The sequence below is a fragment of the Trachemys scripta genome, chromosome 12 (genome assembly GCF_013100865.1).
Source record: "Trachemys scripta elegans isolate TJP31775 chromosome 12, CAS_Tse_1.0, whole genome shotgun sequence".
Taxonomy (NCBI): Eukaryota; Metazoa; Chordata; order Testudines; family Emydidae; genus Trachemys; species Trachemys scripta.
In genome coordinates this window covers 30,134,115-30,157,957 of record NC_048309.1, presented here as the reverse complement: position 1 = coordinate 30,157,957, position 23,843 = coordinate 30,134,115, and the positions used below count along the sequence as shown (strand labels likewise).

Genomic DNA, 23,843 nt, shown 5'->3' with positions numbered 1-23,843 from the left:
GCTCTTGCTCTGTCGGTGGCTGGTATCTTTAGTGAAAACTTTCCCCAGCCTTAAAGCAAATACGATTCAAATGAGCCCTGGGAGCTCATGGGCCAGCCAGGCTGAGTAGGATGGGTGGGGCCGGGCCACGCCCACCATCCCTGTCACACAGGAGGGTCCTGTGACACGTGTGTGTGTGTAGGGGAAGCCAACAGCAGGATTCAGCTAGCGCAGTATCAGTCCAGATTGGGACCATGACTGGTCCCCTTGGCGTCTGGGGAGCTCGCACACAGCGAAAGGCAGGACCTGACCCCAGTGTCTCTGGAGAAGCAATCACCAGAGCGCTATCAAGGCAGAAGGCTAGTTCCCAGCTCCCCCAGTATCGCCCACTCAGCTGTCTTCAGAAGCAGGGGTTCCCGGGGAGTCCAGAGCAGGGTGCATTCATGGCCTGTCCCTCTCAGGGAGCTGGACGTGCTGCTGCCGGACATCGACTACGTGGAGATCCCAGTGGACTGGTGGAATGCAGAGGCCGATAAATCGCTGCTTATTGGAGTTTTCAAACACGGTATTGACCTGCCAAGTGCTGCTCCCCGCCCCGGTGTGCTGGGGTACTCCCACTGCCCTAGCCAGGAGCCAGGAGTGGCTGCTGAGTTCAGCGCACCATGCCAATGTTCCAGACCCCTCCCCAGGGAGAAGCTAGTGGAATGTCGCACACGGGGCCCCACCCCATCCTGGGTGCTCCAGCGAGGAGCCCCAGGAAGCTGCATGTTTGTGCTGCCATGACCTGGCAGTGCTGAGCACTCAAGTCCCGGACATCCACTCCAGGCCAGCTCACGTGGGGGCCGGGCTGAGCCAAAGCGCCTGGGGCTGTAGCTCCATTAGCTCTCCCAAGTTGCAAGGAGTTGGGCCTCGCCCCATGTGACTCAGTAGAGACATTCGAACACCTGTGTTCGCCCTGATAAAGGGGGCAGAGTGGGGCTAGCAGGCGCTGGGCTGTTGCAGAGCGTGGCCATATCAAACCAAGCGCCTGACTCAGGGACCTGGGGGGAGCATCCACATTCCTGGCCAAATTCTATCTCAGCTCAATACATTCTGCCTCTTGAAACTCCTCTTGCAATTTCCATTGGAGACAGGAGTCTGTACTGCCTGTCCTAAACTGTTACCCTGGTGCTGCGTTCCATCCCAGAAGTGGCTATATCTCTGGGGCAGACAGGTTGATTCCTGTGTCTCTGTCTCCCAGACAGAAGGGCTGTGGATTAAACAGCTGCCGTTTGTTTGGCTTTGGATGCTTTGGGTGAAACTTGCTATTGAGAGGCCATGTCAGCTGTGGGCCAGACAACAAGGTCCTAACTCTGGAGACAGGTGCACTCAGGCAGGCCCCACTGGCACAGCCAGAGTTTAGCCAAAGCCGGTCCCGGGTGGCCTGGCCCCTGGCTAGGACAGTATTCCGTTTAATGTCAGCTGTGGTGTTGGCAGGTTACGAGAGGTACAACGCCATGCGAGCAGACCCAGCACTGTGCTTCCTGGAGAAGGTGGGCATGCCAGACGAGAAGCTGCTGTCTGCGGAGCAGGGCGTCAGCGATGGGGCACAGGATACTGCAGAAAGGTGGGTGGGGGCAGGAGGAGGCAGGGGTCTGGCTGGCTCCTCAGGGCAGAAGAAGCAGGTCCAGCGTCATGCTGTTCTCTGGGGGTGAGCATCAGAACGGAGTGAGAGCAGAGAGGAGGGTAAGCCAGCAGCCCAGCAGGGTGCCTGTGCATGCAGGGCAACAGGGGAATGCCAGTGTTTGCTGGGCATGACTGTGTATCATAGTGGGAGAGGGCAGGCAGGGTACCAGGTGTGTGGGAGCTGCTCCCCTGGGTGAATTCCCTCAATGGGCCAGGGAGGTGCATGTGCCACTCACACTCACCTAGACGCAGGTTCTCCCACCCAGCTAGGGGTACTGACACACGCAAGCCCTTTAGATGCTGTGCTGTGCTTTGGGGAGCAGCACATTGGCTGCGGGGGTGAGGGGCTGATCAGAGAGTTCACAGCCCCCGATTGCAGGAAATGGGGAAAGAAGTGCTGGCTGGCGTGCTCTAGCAGGTGGGTGAGCAGCGATGTGTGTCACCAGAGAATCCCAGAACTGAGCCCAGAGCTGGGACTGGTGCTGGGTTCTTTGCCAGCTTTGCAAACATAAAGGTTGAGAATGTCCTGAATGTCAGTTCCCTCCTGCAGGTGGAGATCAGGAAGCAGGTCCATGCTCGGGCATATGACAGGAGGGCAGCCAACAAGGGTGCCCAGGCAGTGTGAAAGTGAGGGAGCTGGCTCTCACCTTGCAGGCGCTGGGGCATTGCTGGGGTGGGCAAAAGCTAATGCTCTATCGGGTTGTTTTGTCTAGAGGAAACGTTGAGAAAGAAGAGAACAGCGGAGACAGAGTGGAGGGGCTGCCACAGCAGGAGGTGAGTGGGGCTCCCCGCAGATGAGAACAGCTCCTCTGCCCCAGCCAGGCCTGCTCCCTGCTGGCTCGGGAGACACCTGGTGTTCTGCTGTGGCTAAGGAAAGAGCAATAGGCTGGACACCCACCTTTCCCCCATGGCAGAGACAGTTTGCTGTTAGTGGGGCTCAGCAGGGACAGCTGTTGGGAGGGTGCCTGGTGCCCAGGCTGTCTGTGACTGCTCCCAGGAGCACCGTGGCTGCTGGGACGGAGCGTGCGAGTGAGTGACGTTGCTGCACGGGACGGGTCGCTATCCTTTGGAAATCCCCCCACTGTGGGATCCTGGGTGTTGGTCTCCAGTCAGCTGATTCCTGGATGTGCCCAGGCCGGCCAGTCAGCAGAGATCTCACCATCTCACTGCCAAGCAGAGCCCTACCCTGTTTGGCTGAGGACTGTTACCATAAATGCCAAGACCGGCTCTTCCCATGGGGCTGGGCTAGGACCAGCCCCAGGCAGGAGCCTGATGATCAGTAGGATCTCAGAGTGCTTGGGCACCTCCTCCACCCCCCCCAGCCCTGCAGTACCTCCACTAGGGCCAACATGCTGGGTGCCAGGGCAGCCTGCCCATGCCCCCTTTCCCCAGCCTGGCACCTAGCTCGGCCCAGGGCAGCCTAACCCCCCCCCCACCCCCCCCAGCCCAGCTCACCTCCCCCAGCCTGGCACCATGGCCTAGGGAACCCCAGCCTGGTATCTAGCTCAGCCCCCTGCCCCCCGCCTGGTGCCTAGCCTGGCCCAGGACAGCCCAGCCCCCACACCTAGCACCCAGGGGAGGAGAGCAGAGGAGGGGAGGCACTGAGGGGAGGGTGCAGAGTGCGAGATGAGGCAAGGCTCAGCAGGGAAGGATTTAGAAGGAGCGAGTCTGGAGCTGCAGGGTAGTGAGTGCAGTGATGGGGCCTGGGCCGGCCAGCAGTGAAGAGGGGCCAGCATCATCAGCCCCACCCTGTGCTGTCCGGGTTCATTCTGACGAGGAGGGCAGCACAAACCCTCTGTTCAGCTGCTGATCCTCACAGCTGGGATCCCCACTTACCACCCTTAGGCTGGCAGAGGGAAGGGCCCCAGCAGAGCCCCACCCCTGCCATGTGCTGCCCCTGCAAATCACTCAGCCCTGAGCAGCAACTGCTTCTCATCTGAGAGCCTGCGGGGCTGAGGAAAGGCTGTCCACTCTGTCTCCAGCAGCCTCTGTGTCTGGGGGGAACTGACATGTTCTCTGTCCAGGCGCCTTCCTGGGGGCAGCAGACTGAGCTGCACAGGGAGAACAGGCGGCTTCCGAAGCCCAGCAGACGCTGCAGCAATGCACATGCCACTTGTTTGACTTGGCTCCACAGAGGCTGCAGCTTGTGGCACATTGAGACGCTTCCTCTTAAAAGGACCTGGGGCAGCAGCCCTCCACTCTCCCCAGTATCTGCATTAGCCGTGCTGTGCTCTCCCTCTGTAGCTTTAGATCCATGCTGCTGGGTCTGCCTTTCTCCAGGTAACTCGACCCCCTGCGCCCCCAACTCCCTGGGAAATGGGACTCATGCCAAGTGGGATTGTCCAGTATTCCCGCACAGGACCCTTCCCACAGCCCCTTTTCCCTGTCCAGTGCAGACTGGTCATAAAAGGCCCAAGTGATGTCACTGCCCCCTGCCCTGGTCAATAATCCCCCAGCCTGGGACAGCTTACACCCAGCCAGCTTTCCCTGAGACTTCTTCTCTTCCGAGCTACCCCCTTGTACCACTTGGGCTGCACCACTCCCAGCTGTGGCCCACTGCTGTCACCTTCGACATCACTGAGCCAGGCAGGAGTGAGCCGTCCGTCTCTCCAGGAAACAGCCCTTGCAGGCGCTGAGTGTGTTCACTGCTCACATCTGAGCCCCCAGTTTGCACCTGTTGCCCTGGCGTCAAGGTGCCCAGAATGGAGGGTGGGATTGCCAGGGCCCCTAGAGATGGCTCTCCCCCTGCCCATGGGGTGGTGCTTGCTCTTTCTCTAGAAGGCCCTAGCTTGGCTAGGGCGGGTGCAGCTCCAGCAGGGGCAGCCCGCAGGCAGACAGTGTGACAGAGTTTGAGCCGTCCTGCCTGTCAGGGTCTGGCCAGACAACCCTGGATAACACGCCTCACTGTCCCACTATCGCTTCCTCCGGTGCTGCCTCCAGGAGAGCTCAGCCACGGGCTAGTGGCCCGTCTGCCTTGTTTGTCCCACTCCTGCCTCTGCCCCTCGCGAGTCCTAAAGCTTCTTCCCTGCACCATGGATCCATCCATCTGCAGGATTCGCCTTCTTCCAGAGGGCTCTGAGACAGCACCTAAGTCACCCTGGCTCCATGCCTCTTCCCAGGGCCTGCAGGGACACCCTATCCTGCCAGACCCTTCGATGATGCCAAGAGTTATATGGACTGTCCCCCACCTTAGTGCAGGGTAGCTGGGCCCCAGAGCAAGGTGCAGGCCCAGCACAGCGTCCTGGGCCCGGCTCTGCCCTCTCTGGGCTGGCAGGGGCTAGGGCCACACCCTCTCTTTCCAGTGGCTCCCTGGGAGCACTGGGCCCTTCAGCAGCAGCTGAGCTCTGCACTCTTCTGGGCTGCTCTCCATCTAGGGCAGAGCACATGTTGCGGGGTCAGCGGTTCTCCCCGACCAGGGAGTCCACTGTAACGCCTCAGAGCGACACAAGAGCATTAATGTTCATGTGGCCCTCCCAGGCAAGGGCCAACATGGGGGAGCGTCTGGACTGGGACGTGAGAGCGGCTCCCTCCAGCCAGAGAGTGAGGAGCTCCCATTGCTTGACAGGGGCTGCCTGCAAACCCTGCAGCTAGGAATTGGGAGCGGACGGGCGTGTGTGGCTGCTTGGATCCTTTTGACACCTGCTCCTGGCCGGGTGGGCAGATGCTCTCCTCTCAAGGTGGATTTTGATGGCCTGGGTCTTACTTTTCCTGCAGGACTCTGGGAATTTGTGTGGAGAAGCTGCCGAGAAGCAGGATGACAATGTGGCAGGTGAGGCTGTGCCTTCTGGACGGCTTGCTCTGTGTGTGTGGCACTCCGCGTGGGGGCCCCTGCCCAAAGCTGGGGTTACTAGGCGCTGTAGTAACAGAAGGCAGCAGGAAGGCAGCGCTATGCAAGGCATCTGTGCTGTTAACGTCAAACTGTCCAACAATGACAGTGTGTTCTTAAACAGCCGGCATGTACCTCTCTGGGGCACAGAGGACAGCTGGGGAGCCCTGGGTAACAACAGTAGGGAGCTGAACTGTGCCTTCTGGAAGCACTGATCACACCCAGCCCCAGGGAAGGAATTACCCCCTGTTACAGAAGGCAGCAAGCAGGGCCAGTGCTAGCAGCCCCCTTGCAGAATGGAGCCTGGCCGAATGAGCAATTGGCCACGCCGCCCTCTCGCATGAGAGCTGGGCATGCTTCAGGGTGACATGGAGCCGGCTCTTGTTCCAGCCCCTTTCCCCAAAACTAGGCTCAGTTTGAAAGGACCACAAGCCAAGCTGAGCTGTGATGCAGGGGTCCAGAAGGAAGGGCTCACGGATAGCCAGCCAGCCCCTGGCACCCTCACCTGCTGCCCTGGGGAATGGAGGCAGCCGTGGCCTGGCCCTGATCCTCTGGCCCCTCTGTGTGAGGGGTAGGGAGCTGTTTAATGAGCCCCGAGCCCGCCCGCCCATCTGCCTCTGGCTGTGTGTGTTAAATATTAATGTCCTTGCTGATGTTTGAAGCCCAGGATGGCTCCGACTCAGACAGATCCTGCTGGCCTGTCTCGTCCGCCCTCACAGCCAGACTGCGGCGGCTCGTCACCGTCTACCAGCGCTGCAACCGCAAGGAGCTGCCCCCCCGAGCCGAGATGCTGGTGCCCAGTAACCATGGCTACTGGCTGCAGGAGGAGATGTTCAGGAGAGCTGCTGAGATGGACCCGGTGAACAAGGAAATGCAGAAAAGGTAACAGAGGGGATTGGCTGACAGAGCAGCTGAGCAGGCCCTTTCTGAGAGTCACTGGCTCCTGCGTTTACCCCTGACCCAAGGCAGCCAAGACAAGCTGGCTCAACATCTCCTCTCAGGCACATGCCCTGCCCCTGTGGCCGGAAAGCGCCTTCACTCTCCCAGTCGGAAATCAGGTGCCTGGGGTAATACCTGCAGGGCAGGTCCCAAGCCCCCAGGCAGGCACCAGTATGGGCTGGGTCTGGACCTCATTTCATGTAGGCTGTACCAAGACTCAGCCTCCTTCAGGAGCTGTTCCAGCTAACAGCTGTTTGAAAGGAGGAATGAGGGGGATTTCTGGTGGCCTGGGTTACACTGCTGGGCCAGACTGGGCCATCTAGTCTGGCTTCCTACCTCCTGCAGGGGCTACTGCCCCGTGCTGCCAGGACACACCAGCTTGGGCCATGCCATGTGTGAGGGGCTGGGGATCCTTCCTGCCCCTCCACCTGGACCCAGAAGCATGAGGTTGGATTACCATCCTCACAGCCTGAACCTGTGTCACTAGTGTGCCCAATGCCCAGGAGTTACCCACTGCTTTTGAAATCTAGCTACATTGACTGCCCTCTATGGCACTGGCTGGCACAGCAGGAGGCACAGGGTCACTGGGTAGAGGAGCATTTCCTTGCACTGGGTCTAAGTATGCTGCTGTTTAATTTAATCAGGCAAGCCTCTTGTTCCCCTATGACAGGAAAGCAGAGACTGGGGCACAGTGACAAACCATCTGTAAAATTAAATGCCCCAATCAAATGCCTTTGCTCTCGTGCTGCTCAGACAGAAACCCAGGGTGAAATTGCAAATCCTTGAACGGGGCACTCACCCAAACTCCAGCCCTTCGTCTGGCAAGGGCTGCTGCCATTCTCAGCAAGGCAGTGCTGCCCTTGCAAACATGCGCCCATCCTTGAGACTCCTTCATGGACAGACTGATCAGGATTTCTCCCTGCAGGGCCTTCTACCTTTCCTTCTGTATCTCCTGCCAGGGAGACTGAGCCTAAGTGGAGTTTAATGAGACCCACTTAGTCTAGCTCCACGGGTGAGTCAGGAGAAGAGCTCTGCACCTGCAGGTGCTTCAGCCTGATACCCAGTTGTACAGTATGTCTAAGAAGTTGCAGATTGGAGAAGTTCTTTGGGAAGCTTTGCAGATCAAGAGAGCTCTACTGAACTTTTCATCCAGCTGTCTGTACCTGACAACTACAGACTGTATGGCTGTCTGGGACTGGGGCTGGCTGCTCTACATCACTGGGGTGAGCATGTCCCAGACTAAGCCACTACCTCTGGTGGTGGTTCTGCAGCCTGAGTCAGCCCAGTTCCTGTTGGCCAAGTGTCCACATCACAAAAGCCACTATTGCCACAATGGTACCAAGTGGGCCCCTTATTCATGTCTGAGCCAAGAGGGCAACAACTGGCTGGCCCCGAGGAAGTCCCTGAGGCCATTGTAGGGAAGTGTGTGCAGAGCCTGTTCTGGGGGTGGGGGAGCACTCTGCTCCCCGGGGCTCTCCAGCTAGTGCCTCTCACTGGCACCAGACACAGTGGGAAAGCACAAGACTATAAACAAATATGTCTCATGAATATGCGCATCTCTCCCTGCCCTGCAGATGGACGAGAAGGGAGCAGGCAGATTTCTACCGCACTGTCTCCTCCTTCGGGGTCATTTATGACCAGGAGAAGAAGGCCTTTGACTGGACCCAGTTCCGAGCCATTTCCCGCTTGGAGAAGAAGACAGATGAGAGCCTGGAGAAATACTTCTACAGCTTTGTGGCCATGTGCAGGAACGTCTGCCGTCTCCCCCTCTGGAAAGAGGACGGTGAGTGGAGGGGACACTGCCAGCACGTGGGGCAATGGTCGGGAGGCCCTCTTGGACCAGGAATGCCCTGGGAAGGGCTGGAACTGGTGCCGTTGGGGGGAAAGGAAAGTGGGGACGACGAATTCTAGTGACCTGCTCATATCTTTGCCGATTGGCTGCCTGTCATGTGACTCTTTACACCTGATCAAGCAGTAGGCTCTTTCCAGTGCCACAGGCTCTGGCTGGAGACCTTTCCTTCCTGATAGCCTTGGCGGAGCTTGCACAGCGCTTACCTCACCATGGCCAGCATGTCCCTGGCATTTTGCCAGCCCTCCCTGGATATTCCAGAAAAAGAAGTAAGAATAAAACGAGTCCTGACCTGAGACAGGAACCTCCAGCAGCAGTGGAGGGAACCAGACAGCCCCAAACAGACGTCTTCAAAACTGAACATGGCCACTGTCTGATACAGATGCCCTGCCCTGCTCGTAGTGTAGCCATGTAGCCCACCTTCCCTTCCTGTCACTTGTGCTGATACAGGCCAACTGCAATCCAGAGCACGGCCATGTCCCAGTCACTGCAGGACTTTCTGTTAGGGATGAGTTATCACAGGCTGAGCCATCCTGGAAGTCTACAGTGGGCTTGGGGACGACGTGGCCAGCTAACACACATGGCACCAGCCCTCTAGATGCTCCCTGTGTTGCCAGACTAGCCGCCACATGGCACTGAAAAAATCAGAGATAGAAAAACTACCCACAGGGGATTATTGAACATACAATGATTTGCTTTCAAGAATAGCAGCAGCAGTCTCAACCCTGAGCAGTTCCTGGAGTGCCCACCTCCAGCACAATTCCTCGCAGTCATTGAGCCTCAGGAAATGCCCTGTGTAAACCAATGTGTCAGCAGGAGTGTTGTAAGCAAGACACAAGGAGTAATTCTTCCTCTACTCCATGCTGGTAAGGCCTCATCTAGAGCATTGAGTCTAGTTCTGGGCACCACACTTTGGGAAAGATGTGGACAAATTGGAGAAGGTCCAGAGAAGAGCAACAGAAATGATTAAAGGTCTAGAAAACATGACCTCTGAGGAAAGATTGAAAAAGTTGGGTTTGTTCTGTCTGGAGAAGAGACGAGAGAACAGTCTCCAAGTATGTAAAAGGTTGTTATAAGGAGGAAGGTGATACATTTTTCTCCTTATCCACTGAGGACAGGACAAGAGGCAATGGGCTTAAATTGCAGCAAGGGAGATTTAGGTTAGAAAAACTTCCTAACTGTCAGGGTAGTTAAGCACTGGAACAAATTGCCCAGGGAGGTTGTGGAATCTCCGTCGCTGGAGGTTTTTAAGAACAGGCTAGACAAACCCCTGTCAGTGATGGTCTAATGGACTGGACTCTTGAGGTCCCTCCAGTCCTACATTTCTATGATTCTGTGCGTGGTGGGATCCCTGCTCAGAAGAAACCATACATGTTTGAGAAACTCCCATGGTGCATCAGTTACCATGGACCTCCCAAGGTACCACAAGAGCCTGCTCTGGTCCTGCTTGCCAAATCAAGGCAGCACAGACTGGAGTTGATGGGAGGGCTCTGAAATACCCACTGGTGAATTGCTACCCTTGGGACAGTTGGTGAAGGTGAGAAACTCTTCTTCATTCTGGCTGGTTAGAGAGAAAACTTAGAAACCAAACCCTGGCCAGTTTAGTTACATGTGATTCCAGGGTCAATACCCAAGAATCAGGAACTTCACATTGTTCCCAGCTCCTCTCCAAATGACTCTTGAACTATGGAGACACAAACTAGACAAGCAGCCCCACCAATTTCTAACTTGTTGCTTCTCCATGGTGCAATTTGCAGCAGAGACAACACTGACTGGTAACCACTAGATGGCGGTGATAAATTTCCGAAGCTGCTGTTGCTGTCACCCCGACAGTTCTTCTCACAGCTGTGAACCTCAGCCAAACAGTAACCCCCAATGTACAGCGTAGTAGCAAGGTTTGGCCATATACCCTTCTGAGCTCTGTCTAATTAGTAATGGGGTCTCTGCCTCTCTCTTCCCATTGTAGGTCCACCTGATCCCAGCATCTATGTTGAGCCAATCACTGAGGAACGTGCTGCAAGAACGCTGTACCGGATTGAACTTCTAAGGAAGGTCCGGGAGCAAGTGCTCAAGTACCCGCAGCTCCATGAGCGGCTCACGCTGTGCAGGCCCAGCCTCTACCTTCCTGTCTGGTGGGAGTGTGGCAAGCATGACCGAGACCTGCTGCTTGGCACAGCCAAGCACGGACTGAACCGCACTGACTACTACATCATGAACGATCCTGAGCTGTCATTTTTGGACGCGTATAGAAACTATGCTCAGCACAAAAGAGCAGGTGCCCCAGGCCCAGAGAATCTGTGCTGTCTCCATCAGATGAACTCCAAACTCTACAGTTCCCCTTTGTACTGCCAGATGGAAAGGACCTGTGAGTCCCTGGAGAATGAAGCTGAGTGCCAGATCAAGCTTGAAAACCTGGAGGATGTGCTCTCCCGGGCGGAGGGCAGTCCTCAGGACACGAGCTGCGACACATTCCTGTCGACAGTGCGGGACATCATTTCCATGAACTGTGATGAGAGCTCCTTGCCGGACTCTCTGATGTGCATGATGTATGAGGAGAAGGCGTGTCCCAGTGAGCACAGCTCTCTCGCCCGTGACAGCCCCAGCTGCACACATGTCAGCAACAGTGCTGCTAAATTTGCTGAGGGCAAACTAGATGGGGATGAGGACCCATCCAGCTGTGAGGCTGAGGCCATCAGAGAGACCTCCTTCCTGGAGAGCTTGCAGATGGGCTGTGACCAAATGGATAGTCCCAATGAAGGCAGGGAGCTTTGGCCCTCAGCCCCAGCCAGCCAGCCCTCCAGGAGTGTCCCCACCGAGATCAGTGATGCCTTGCAGCGGGCCAGCCCAGGGCCTGGGTCACCTGAGCTCACCAGTGCGGAGGGGGTGATCAGCCTAGGCCTGTATGGGCCCAGTCTCCATAACTTGGAGATAAAGATCCCACCGGAGCAGAGGTTCATGGGCCTGTTACACGAGAAAGGCTTGGAGGATAAATCAGTGCCAAGTCAGAGCCACAGTGAGGAAGAGGAGGAGGAGGAGAATTCTGAGATGGCAGCAGATGCTATAGAAGGATTGAGGGGCACCCCGGAGGCCAGGACTGATGAGGACCCCAAAGCTAATGCGCTTGCGGGGGAGGAACCTGGTTCTAGCCTTCCTGCTCCCAAGAACACTTGCCCAGAAGTGAATGGTGAGGCAGAGCTTTCAGGACAGGTGGCATCGCAGTGTAACAGTGGGGCAGGGGATGGGGAGGCCGACCACAAGAGCGCTGCAGAGCACTTGCCAGACTGGCCCAAGAGCCTCCCCCCAGCACCCAGCCCAGCTGCAGCTGCTCAGCCGAAGCTCCCGAACGCTGGGCCCGCCAGCATGGGAGGGGAGCGCTGGGAAGCTGGCTCTGCTGCGCAGATGGCGGGCGGTGTGTCCTGGCACCTGGAAGGGCACAAGCCGAAGCAGGAAGACGATGAATGTGAGAACAAAGACGAGGAAGAGAAAGAGGGCACTGGCCAGAGCCGAGGTACGGCAGTGTCCGTCTGGCAGGCATGCCCATGCACCCTGTGCAGCGAGCCTGTGTGTGTGCCAGCCTGCAGCATCAAGTGGCAGCTGCACCTGCCTTGTGGGTGGGGGCATGTGGCTTTCTGAGCAATAATATTCTTGCTGGGATGAGAGGAGCAAACACAGACTGTACTGGGGCTTCCAGGAGGCCTTCGGGGTGTGTGTGTGTGTGTGTGTGTGTGTGTGTGTCATTCTGTGCCCTCCCTGCCCCCGCCAGCACTGGGCACTGCCCCGTGACGGGGGACTTGCCCTTCCCTCCCTGCCCCCACCCAGGACTGGGCACTGCCCTGTGGCACGGGGCTCGCCCTGCCCACCCAGGACTGGGTGGCACAGACTGGCAGGCAGGGCTGTGTCTGTTCCTGCCAACTTGGCTGGCCTTGGCGTTCGGCTGGTTCATTGTTCAGTGGTTTTGGGCCAAGCCCTGCTCCCTTGAGGTCAGTAACAGAATTCCCACTGGCCTCACTGGCCCCAGGCCTTGGCTGCCCAAAGCCCTCATGGACCCAGGGCTCCCCCAGCTGCTACTGACCAGCCGCTCAGCCCACTCACAGCCAACGGGTTCACTTTTTGAAAAGAAAAATAGTCCCAAATGATGGCTAGAGAGTGGGGTTCTGGCGGCACCAACTACGCCGTGGGGGGCTCCAGGGTTACGATGGCCCCTTCTGTTTGTCACTTTACCTAGATTGTCCAGAGAAGTATTCGGAAGAGGAGAGCAAGAGCTCTCCCTGTGCCCAGCCTGGAGAGATGGACGAGCTGCAGGATGCCCGTGCGCCCACCATCGCCCAGCTGCTGCAGGAGAAGACGCTCTATTCCTTCTCGGAGTGGCCTAAGGTGGTTTCAGTTCTGCACCTGTCTGAATCATTCACAAATTGCAGCCGCCCTGGCCCAGCTTCTCTGCCTTGCCACCCTTCACTAAGCTTATTCCTGGGCAAAACTCCCAGCCACCCACCTCTATGGCCCTGGTCCATGTTAGTGAGCAAGCAAGGGACTGAATGCACAGAAATCCCACTGCTGCGAGCAGGATTTGGGGGTACCACGGGGAGGCCGAGCGGGGGGCCCAGTGGGATGGAAGCGAAGCACAGACTTAGCGCAGGCCCTCTGCCTGGGCTGAATTTCCCCTTCCATACTCAGTGTCCCATGGCACACATGTCCATGTGCATGGGTGTGCACCCAGACACAAGTTCACAGGGTCTTCAGAAAGCATCGGTCCCTGCAACATTTGTGAAAAGAGAGGGGGTTCCATTTTCACTCCCACGGGCTCTCTGCATTTCCCTTGGGGCTCAAGGGCCTGTGCGTCCACACTATCCTTTGCATGCCATGGCCCTGGGTTTGCCATGCCACTGAGCTGTCTGCTTCTGCTTGCAGGACCGAGTGATCATTAACCGCATAGATAATATCTGTCACGCCATCTTAAAGGGCAAGTGGCCCTCTTCTAGCCAGCAGTTTGAAACACAAACCCTGATGCCCACATCAGTGTTAGCCAGCAACGCAGGCACTAGGAACAGCTTTGCCGAGCCAGAAGCCCCGGACCCCAGCTTCAACAACGGAGTGTTAGTTGCACAGGTACAAAAGGTGAGGGGTCAGGGCACGTGGCCCCTTAGGAGTTCCATCTCCCTGGTGTTCAGGGCTTCCCAGCCCGGGAAACTCTGCAGCTTTCCCTCCTCTCTGGCTCTCGCTGTTCTGCAATTTGAAGTGTATTGTATAGTCCCAGGGCAGCTTGGAGACCCTTCCCCCCAACCCGGTGCTGGCATTCACCCAGGTGCCAGGTGGGTGGATAGAGTTAGGTCACTGTGGGGGACGAGTCACAGCAACCCCTGTGGCAACATGTATAATCTCAGCCTAGGGGTGCCCCTTTATTTACTGACATGAGAACGGCAGCTGGAGGTCCCAGACGAACGACTCGATGCATTTCTGTGAGCGACTCAGCTCGTCTTCCTTCGGAGGGAGAGGTGCTTCCAAAATCCCTCCTCCCGCACTCAGTTTAGCCGAGAACACAGTGCTCTCCCTATGCCCCAGCAGGGGTGTAACAGAGGCACCGCCCTGGGGCCAGCGCTCTGAGTAGAGTGCTCTGTCTCCCCACTACAGAGACCCCCGCTTATGCGCCGTCCCTGCTGAATGAGCGGTGGCTGGGCTCTGGTTCTGAGGCCAACAGCTGCTGGCAGGGTGTGGGAACCAGGGGCATGCTTGCTGCTGGGAGGAGCCCCTCCTACAGCTCACTGAGCTGCAGCACACCTGCTGCAGTATGGGGCTCTGCAGGAAGTCCCACTCCATCCATCCCTTTAGCTGGGAAGTGGTGGCTGTCTGCTGGGCCGGGGGAAAAGGGTCGTGGAGGGCTCCAGCAGAGAGATTAAGGAGCTCTGTCCAGTCTCGATAGCCACCCGTCTCCATACACTCCCCTCCCCCAGTCCTAGCCCCATGAAACCTCTCTCGTGCCAGTGTTTTAGCCCTTGCAGTCCCTTCTCACCCTATAGTTCTATGATTCTAGTGTGCGCTGGATTTAAAAGTTGCTTCTGAGTGTTGTAAGGCCTGTGCGATGTAGGCCATAGCTGTGACCATTTCTCTGTCTTTGCTGCACACAGGAAAGCTTCCTGGCTCCCGCCTTTACGAAGGATGAACAAAAGCACAGGCAGCCCTATGAGTTTGAGCTGGAGAGAGACGCCAAACCTAGACGTCTCGAACAGTTAGCTGCATCGCACTCCCGTCCACCTGTAGTGCTCAACGGCTGGCGGGACTCTTCAGGGAACCTGGCCAGAGTATCCGATGGATCGCCAGGAAACCCCTCTCCTTTCCCCCTGAACAGCAACCTGCCCAAGTTAGGGACGGTGCACTCCCTGCAGGGGTCCCTGGGCATGGACTTGTCTGGCATCCTTCAGGCAGGGCTAATCCATCCGGTCACGGGGCAGATTGTCAATGGAAGCCTCCGGAGAGATGATGCTGCCTTGAGGAGACGACGGGGCAGGAGAAAAAATGTGGAAGGGATGGACCTTATCTTCTTGAAGGAGAGGAGCCTTCAAACCGGGCTGCAGGTGGGTAAATGATTCCCCCTCCCAAAGCAGGCAGCGAATGCTCACGTGGATCCAGCTGTTCACTCAATGACTGCTGAGCTCTGCTGTTCATCCCAGGACAGGGCAGGGCAGGGCTGGACAACTGCCCCCTCATTGCCTGCCTGAGGCAAACCCCTGGAGCAGGAGAAGCAGACTCAACCCCAGAGAGGCAGGCCCTGTCTCTTGGTGAGGAGGGAGGTGGGGGCTTGCAGAGCTTCCCCAGCCCCCGATCAGGGCACTCTTCCCTGAGTGCTTGAGTACTGCTAAGCATTAAAACCTGACCTCCCACGTGGGGGCTACTGTATTTATGTAGATGGAATGAAGGGGCTCAGAAAATCAAAGGTGTTAACATGACTCAGTCACTGTCCAAGAGGAGAAAGCGGTAAACAAGGTTCAAGGTTTGGTATACAGAGACCTCAGCCTGCATAGTCCCATGGCAAACATGCCATTAAACATCCTTTTAACCTTCTAGTGAAGGTACAGAAAAGAAGGGAAAACAGTTGAAGCATTTGAAATGCAGTGTGTCATTTCAGACTTTCACTGTAACAGCTCCCTTTCCCTTGAGCTGGAGAGTCTTTAGAAGACAAACCCCTTGGTCAACAGTCTCTTACATGGCACGAAAGATGGTAAGAACTCCTGTGGGGGAAAGAGAAGTGAGTGGAGATGGGGGGAGCTGTCGTCAGTGCTGCTGCTAAAGTCTAATCCCATTTCCTAGAGACCAGACAAGACAAAAGGGGGAGAGAAAAGACCAGCAAAGGTAGAAAATGCAACTTCAGGTTAATTCCTCCTTGCAGTCTCACTGCTGGCTCCACACATGGTCTGAGAGCTGGCAAACTCATACCCACATCGGGCTGCTGAGGGCCTTGCATTTAGCTGCCTCTTGGGTCACAGTCTCACAGCAGTGTTGCAAAATATACTATCTTGGCTGGCTAATCCAGACTCCTATTAAACAGAAGGCAGAAAGAGAGAGGAAAAACAAGAAATATGGTGGGAAGGAACAGAGTATATTGGGGGCATGGAAGGGAGACCAGGGGGGCGGCATATTCAGCACTTAGCTGGAGCCAGTGGAGGTGGTGATGACTGACCTGGTCTGGACAGGACATCTCTAAGGATCCGGGTGAAGAAGGAGATGATAGGGGTGGCAGCCATGATGGTGAAGCACCCTCCTTCCCCTTCTCTCAGTGCTGCGGTAGCCAGCTCCCGCCACCGTCAGTCAGCCAGGGTTCGCCTCTGTCGGTCAGCAATTGTTCTCCTTCACTTCCTCACAGCCAGTTTGTCTCTCTCAGTCCCTCTGAAGGGGGCGATGGGCACAATAGCCCATCCTGGTCCCATCCTCTCAATATTTTGTCCACCAACAGGCCTAATTTCCAACACACCAATTTTGGTTCATTGATTTCCAGGCTCACGCTGCTCTCGGTTACTGCATGATCTTCACGCAATCCTTGAGATCTATCAGGAGACCTTTGGGTTGGACTAAGTCAGCCTGTCCCTTTTTTCCACTCACCATTTGCTATTATAGTTTATTATGACAATCCATGAACTCTCATTCACTTCACAGCTGGACTCCCAATGAGGGTAAATTCGTAGGCCCAGTTACCACAACAGGGCTTCACAGGGATGGAGAGCCCAGGGAAGGTATTGGGCTGAATTCCCCCACCCCAGCACAAGGCAGGGCCCTGCCCCCTCCTCATGCCCCAGGAGATTCGCCCTGGAAAGGGCAGCAGGCTCTTGGAACAAGGAAGCTTTAGGTTCCTTCTGGGACTCCAGAGGAGGCTGGCTAGGTGAGGAATGAATCACACCCGCTCTGGGTGGAGCCAGCTCCAGGCCACCTGGCAGAGCAGAATTTGTGGGTTACTTGTACCATTGCAAACCCTGCTCAGGGTGGATTTCCCACAGTCTGGGTACTGTCAGCAAACCAGGGGTGCAAAGAGCCTGTTGCCTAAGGTAGTGCCATGCCCTCTCTAGATGCAGCTGGTGGGAGCCTCTTCTCCCCAGAGAGGATGTGGGGCAAAGCCTCTCCACAAGAACCAGGATCTGGGCTGCGTTTGCTGGTAGCACATTGTGCCTTGTGGCAATTAGGGCATTTTCCAGGTGACGCCCAGAAAACACAGACTGGTCCCACATCTCCCAGCTCTCTCATCCCTAGTGCAAACAGGGTGCCTGTGAGGCTGAATGTTTCTCCTGGTGGCTCTTGGTGATCCAAGTGAAGGACACCAGGACGTCCTGGGCTCCGGCTTGCCAAGCCCTGCCTGGGTGTCTGCAGGGGCAGGTTCTGCCTGGGTGCTCTGTGTATGCCTGGGTGACATCGGGGTGAGAGAACTAGCAGTATGATGGTGTTCCCCACATGGGCTCTCCCTTCTCCCTTCACTTCAGGATGTTCAGGAAGATCAGACCCAGCCTGCACAGAGCAGCCCGCACCCGGACGGGCCGGTCACCGCTACCTCAACTCCGCATACGGTCACAGCCACAAGCATCCGGACAGAGAAGGCTGTTCCAAACAAGAGTCTCCTGGACTGGTTAAGACAGCAGTCGGACTACACACTCGATGTCCCCGGCTTCAGCACAGTAAGAGTGACCCTCTGGGGGGTCTCAGGCTTCAGTACAGCAGGTCTAGATGCTGCCTCCTTCCTGTCTGCCTTAGATCCAGATGCAAGGGGTGGGGCTGGTCTCCAGAGCTACAGGGCTAATGTACTTCTTTGCACACCCAGGGCAAAGACACTTGAATAGCTGCACATTCCTGGTAGATGGCATTGACACCCGCGGTCTGTTTGCTGGCTCCTGCCACAAGGATTTGCTGCTCAGTGATGTTGAGGGACTAGGTCAACACCTCAAAAAATGGGTGGGGAATGGGCAGAGCTGTGAATCTAGGTTCCCCCCGAAATTGTGCCTGCAGCTCCCATCTCATCTGGGTCACTGTGGATGACAAAGCACAGCTAAGTCAAAGGAGACTTCCTGTAACAGAGCAGAAGGCAGCAGGCATGGCCCTACTCAGCCCTGTGAGCTGCTAATGAACCTCAAGGGCATTGAAGTAGGAGGAATTTGCAAGTCTCAAGCCAGACAGCCCATGAGGGCAAAATCACAGTGCCCGAGGTTTGGGTGTGTCACTTTCCCAGGGAACAGTGCCTAGATTAGCAGACAGCACCAACACCAGGCACAGTCGCTCCTGGACCCGACCAGCACGAACCTCCACAGGCTTAATCTTTCAGATCCTAGGCTGAGCACAGCTTGAGCTTGTCCCAGTATCTGATCCTTACCCATCATTCAGTAGCCAGGCCTGGTGTTCAGCTCTGATAGCTTCTCTCTGTTCCCTGCACTAGCACATGAGCTCATATAGATAATTATATGGAGAGAAAAGAGGTTATTTTATCTTCATATTTGGCACTGGTGTGACCCCTGCTGGAATACTGTGTCCAGTTCTGGTGCCCACAATTTAAGGATATTGATAAATTGAAGAGGGTTCAGAGAAGAGCCACCAGAATGATTAAAGGAGGAGAAAACCAGCCTTATAGAGAGAGACTCCAAGAGCTCAATTGAGAAGGTTAAGGGGTGAGTTGATCACAGACTGCAAGTACCTACATGGGAACAAATATTTAATATTGGGCTCTTCTGTCTAGCAGAAAAAAGTCTAAACCTGAGCCAGTGGCTGGAAGTTGAAGCTAGACACATTCAGCCTGGAAATAAGGTGTACATTTTTAACAGTGAGAACAATTTGTCAAGTGTTGTGGTGGATTCTCCATCAGTGACAGCTTTTAAATCAAGATGGGCTGTTTTTCTAACAGACCTGCTCCAGGAATTATTGTTTGGCAGGTCTCTGGCTTGTGTTGTGGAGGTCAAACTAGATGATCATGATGGTCCCTTCTGGCCTTGGAATCTATGAATTGGGCTAGCCACAAAACCACAAGCAAAAACCAAGAGGGGAGAGAACATAATTTCTTGCCTTTCAAAGTGAAATGAACATGAAATTTGAAACCGTCGTGCTCTGAGTGTCTGAGGAAAGCTCCTCTGATCACCCATCCCCACTTGTGTGTCTATTTCTGTTATCCAGGATCTATGGGAGGACAGACAGGAGAGGAGCATGTGTTCAGAACACGCCAGACCTGTTCTCAGAAGCTCATAAACACCCAACTCTTCTTCCAACAGGCTGGTTATTCATATTTTGGCTCATTTAGCCTATAAAGTAGTTCACTAATCTGAACGCAGACCATGAAACATTATGGAAAGGGAATCAAGAGAGATACTGATGATGTCTATAAAAAAGCCGTGTCTTAGTGCCGAGGGATTGTGCACCTGGAACTGCAGCCTGAGGTGTGTAAAGATTCCCTTAGAACTCAGAACACAGGCAGTGAGTGGCTCCTGAGGCGGATGGGTACATTAGCATGACCAGCTGCTTAGACCTGAGAAACCCAGAATTTGCAGGCAGAGCAGTGGGGCTCTAGTCATAGCCCAAAGAAACCTCACCAGGCGAGATTCTCAGGAGTCCTGAAGCAGTGGCACTCAACACATGTGAGTGTGGGGGGCCTTCTGCTACCTTGCCACTCTCCCGGTCCTGTCTTGGAAGCAGCCAGAAGTTCTAAACTGCACCCTAAGGGGCTGTTCTGCCAGTGAGTACTACTGGAGCATTGTGCATCCCCGTCATCCCTGTGCCTGCGCTGGTGTAATGCCGGCTCTGTGGGATTCCCCATGTGGGGGCAATCCTCACCTGTCTGGTAAGGGCAGCTTTAATGTGCTTTGTGCTCCTTTGACAGTACAGACTGGCTTCACTGAAGGCCAGGACTGGGCCTAGAGCCTTTTCTTTGTAGAAAAACCCTGGTTTCTGACTCTGATTTAGGCAGCTGCATGTTTTTCCTTTTCCTTCCATACATGTGCATTGGCTTACTGCAGCTGTGCAGCTTGCACTCCTGAAGAGCAGTGATCTAGAGTTCACATGGCTCGGTGGGTTTGCAGCGGGTAAAGCTGGAATATCAGCAGGCAAGAGAATGAGATGAAATTAAGCAAAGGAAAATGTAGGCTGAATAACAGGAAAACCTTCCAGACAGCAAATTCTGGAATCAACTTGCAAGGGAAGGGGTGGAGGCGCCTCTCATGGGACATTTAAAACAAGGCTGGTGACTAGTCTGTGAAGAGCGGTCCTGGCTCTGGGGGGAGCTCCCTAAAAGGGACCAAGTAGGGCATTTCCCTCTCTGAGTGTCTGAGGTGGGATCGGCTGATGGGCAGATAATAAACAAGGGTCCATGGACACTGACACCTGTATTAATGTCCCTGATCCACTCCTCTATGATTAGGGGTCTGAGACTGGTGCCCTGTTAGCCCAAAAGCCATAATGCAGAGAAGAGATTGGTCACAATCAAACTGACTCAGGAAATGGGGAAACTGCAAAACTTACAAGTCTTATCCACCTGCTAGATGTGGAAACAGAAGCACAAAGAGATTAAGGGACTTTACGACGGTCACTCAGGAAGTTGGGGCAGAGTCCGACTAGAATCCTGGAATCTTGACTCCCAGTCCTATGCATTAACCATGGGTCCACACTCGCTCCCCTAGACTTGCACTCTGAGAGTAGGAGATCAGGGTTAGGGTTTGTATCTGGAGTACGTCTGGTAGGACAAGCATGACTATTAATTACTTGTATTACCATAGTGGTGAGGTGTCCTAGTTTTGGACCAAGCACAGAACCAAAAGAAGGTCCGTGGCCCAAAGAGCTTCCAATCTAAGGATAAGTAAGACAAGAGACACCAGCTGGTCACAGCCAGATGGCCAGGCATGTGAGATGCTGCCACACTGTGGCACATACTGCTGTGCTCTTCCTTTCTGAATTATGGCTGGGACTTTTTAAGGAGATCCAGCATAGTCTCTCTGCTGTGAATTTAGTAACAGGCAGCAATTCTAGGTGTGCAGAGACATCAGTCAGAGATGGAGTAGTTAGTCTAGGCTGAGGCACAGCAAAAGTATCTTCAGACCTATCAAAATAGATTTGCCCTCATCCAAAAAGCAGAGCTGTGCAGTGGGGCCTGCACAGATGCCCCTCCCTCACACCATCAGCTTGGCTTGGCCATTTTCCCTCCAAGTTTCTAGCCACCCATTCTCATTAATGCTCTCTTATTTGCCTTCTAGAGTTTTTCAGACAAGCCCAAGCAGAGGAGGCAGCGATGCAAGGACCCCAGCAAACTGGACATAAACTCACTCACGGGAGAGGAGCGGGTACCTGTGGTCCATAAGGGTACAGGACGGAGGGTAAGCAAAGACATTTGCTGTGCTTGGTCCTTGATCTGCATAGAAATAGTTAGCAGAGACCCAGCTGTCCCACCTGGATTTTAAATCCTAAGAAGTAGGTAGGGTGATAACCAAAGTCTGTAATACACACATGGATCTGTACCACTCTCAGAGCCACAAGTGTGCCGGGGGGATACCAACCTACTGACAATAATTAACTGACTTAGCAGAGTAGATATAGACTGTTCTTTGAGTGCTTCCTCATGTCCATTCTAGTATAGGTGTGTGTGCGTCGCGTGCACTGTCGCTGGAAGACTTTTTTCCCTCCTGACGAAGTGGGTATTCACCCACGAAAGCTTATGCTCCAATACATCTGTTAGTCTATAAGGTGCCACAGGACTCTTTGTTGCTTTATGCCAATAAGTGACCCCCATGACAGCTGTTTGAAATACCTGGGAGGGGCACATCCAAGGAAAGTGCTGGATTTGTAGGAATTTCAAACCAAGAACAAAAAAGAGAAACAATCCATTGAAATTCCTCCTCTTGGAGGGGGCATTTTGCCCCGCTTCGGAGCTGCAGCCTGACCTAGCACCAAGCACTTCCTTGACCAGGAGTGTCCTGGCATCCATTAGGGAAACCCAGCATGGACCAGGCTCCCTGGTGCTGACCTCCTCCCAGCACGCTTCTTTGGCACCCAAGAGGTCGGCACCAACAGCACGACACTGTTCTCCGTCACCAGTGCCAAAGAAGAGGACAGAAAAGTTGGAATGGTGGCGTTCCCCTGTGAGAAAGATCATAGAGTGAGATCTGTGGGGAGCCACTCTCAATCAGTTGCAATCCAACCAGCTCTGTTGACTCCGGCCCCAGGGGAGGAACCCGTGGAGTCGAATACCAATGGACTCCTCACAAAGGATGAGCCAAGAAGGGGACACGACCCTGGCAGCACCATCGACGCCAGAGGCATATGAGGCAGCGTGGAACCTTCTAACTCTCCCAGCACTGCCATCCCCCCCAAGCTGAGGTCCGCAAGGGACAATGCAGCCACCGCAAGGCCCAGTTCTAAGAGAGCAAGCACCAGTCCTGGGCAAGCCTGCAATGATGGTGAGGCACTGCCCTCTCTCCCACTCATCATCAAGAGACTCGACACCACAGACACGCTCGCCACAGTGACACTGCACCTTGCCCCAACACCAGTCACGGTCTCGGTGCCGCTCCAAATCACAGCACCACTTTCCGTTGCAGCACCATTCTCTACCATGATGCCGCTCTCCATCATGGTACAGTTATTCGGCGCCAAGGAGCAAGGCACCACCCTGGTCGCCTAGGGAATGGGTCCTTGAGCTCCGAATTGCAGGCAGAGTCGTACGCCTGACGAGGGAGCAGACTCTGGGCGGACCATAGATGCCCAGCTGACATGGCCCAGGGACTTGCTCCGCCAGCATGGGCCCCTGGACAAATGGCAGATGCCACCTCAGTGGCCGATGTTGACCCCTTGGCTGCACATGGTTTAGGGCTCCCACAGGGGACACTCACTCTCGGCACCCTCTGAGATGAGGGTGCTCCCTCCATCCTTGTCGGAAAGGGGTTCCATTCCCGGGGCAGAAGTTCAGGACTCTCAGATCACACCTGCGGGAGACCCGTCAGCACCGGATGACATACAAGGCCCGGTGGCAGTCCAGGCCTCTTCGTCATCCTTCCCTGACGAGGAAATGGCAGATATAGCCATAGCCCCAATGCAGGATGACTACAAAGCCCACAGGAGCTCCTGCGTCAGATGGCTCAGAATCTCAACCTCCAACTGGAGGAGATTGCTGAATCAGCCCCGGCCTTGGTAGACATTCTGACTCCCTCGGGTCCGGCGAGAGTAGCCTTGCCCCTGAATGAAGCCATCTTACAGCCTATAAGGGCATTGTGGCAGACTCTGGCCTCTCTCCAGCCCATGGCTAAATGGGTGAAGAGGAAGTATTTCGTCCCCCATAATGGCTGTGAATATTTGCACACCCACTCCTCGGTGGGCTCCCTGGTTGTTGTTGCAGCCTATGAGAGGGAAAGGCAAGGACAGCAGGGACTATTGCCCAAGGCAAAAGAGGCCAGGAAACTGGACCTCTTAGGGAGAAAAGTTTACTCCGTGGAAGGTCTTCGGTTAAGGATTGCAAATCACCAGGCCCTATTTAATCAGTATGAGTTTAATTCCTGGTCAGCCATGCAGGAATTCCAAGAGCTCCTGCCATCAGATTCTAGGTCAGAGTTTGCGGTCATGGTAGAAAAAGGCAAGGCCATAGCCAAGGCATCCCTCCAGGCAGCCTTGGATGCCGTGGACGTAGCAACCCGAGCAATGGTCACAGGGAGTGCTGAGGCGAAGCTCTTGGCTTCAGTCGTCTGGCCTACCTTATGAGGGTAGGGATGGTGTCCCTAGCCTCTGTTTGCCAGAAGCTGGGAATGGACGACAGGGGATGGATCACTTGGTGATTACCTGTTCTGTTCATTCCATCTAGAGCCCCTGGCATTGGCCACTGTCAGAAGACAGGATACTGGGCTAGATGGACCTTTAGTCTGACTCAGTATGGCTGTTTTTATGATCTTATGATCTCCCGTTCAAGGGACAGTCCCTCTTCTCAGAACAAATAGCTTCATAGCCTAAAAGAGTCAAGGGTGACCCTGAAGTCATTGGGCCTCCACACTCTGCCCCATCCCAGAAGCATCGTAAGCCTCAGCCCATGGGCCATTTTTACCTGCCACATCACCAGCAGAAGCAAGACTTCGGATGAAAGAGGAGTAAGGGGCTCTG

At 55.1% G+C, this 23,843-nt stretch overlaps 1 protein-coding gene across 7 annotated transcripts in view; it reads left to right on the top strand.

Annotated features, from left to right (window-relative positions):
- The window catches only part of CHD6 (chromodomain helicase DNA binding protein 6), a 195,355-nt gene that overhangs the window by 159,429 nt on the left and 12,083 nt on the right, over positions 1–23,843 (top strand). For 6 of the 7 annotated variants that reach the window (XM_034787628.1, XM_034787630.1, XM_034787624.1 and 3 more), the window contains 12 exons: positions 441–544; positions 1,456–1,585; positions 2,358–2,418; positions 5,359–5,413; positions 6,133–6,352; positions 7,984–8,192; positions 10,225–11,766; positions 12,484–12,632; positions 13,167–13,373; positions 14,381–14,827; positions 17,219–17,410; positions 20,957–21,076. In XM_034787628.1, the coding sequence (XP_034643519.1) occupies positions 441–544; positions 1,456–1,585; positions 2,358–2,418; positions 5,359–5,413; positions 6,133–6,352; positions 7,984–8,192; positions 10,225–11,766; positions 12,484–12,632; positions 13,167–13,373; positions 14,381–14,827; positions 17,219–17,410; positions 20,957–21,076 (3,436 nt within the window). The remainder of the gene's footprint in view (positions 1–440; positions 545–1,455; positions 1,586–2,357; positions 2,419–5,358; positions 5,414–6,132; positions 6,353–7,983; positions 8,193–10,224; positions 11,767–12,483; positions 12,633–13,166; positions 13,374–14,380; positions 14,828–17,218; positions 17,411–20,956; positions 21,077–23,843) is intronic. The other variant, XM_034787627.1, reaches the window with a different exon arrangement.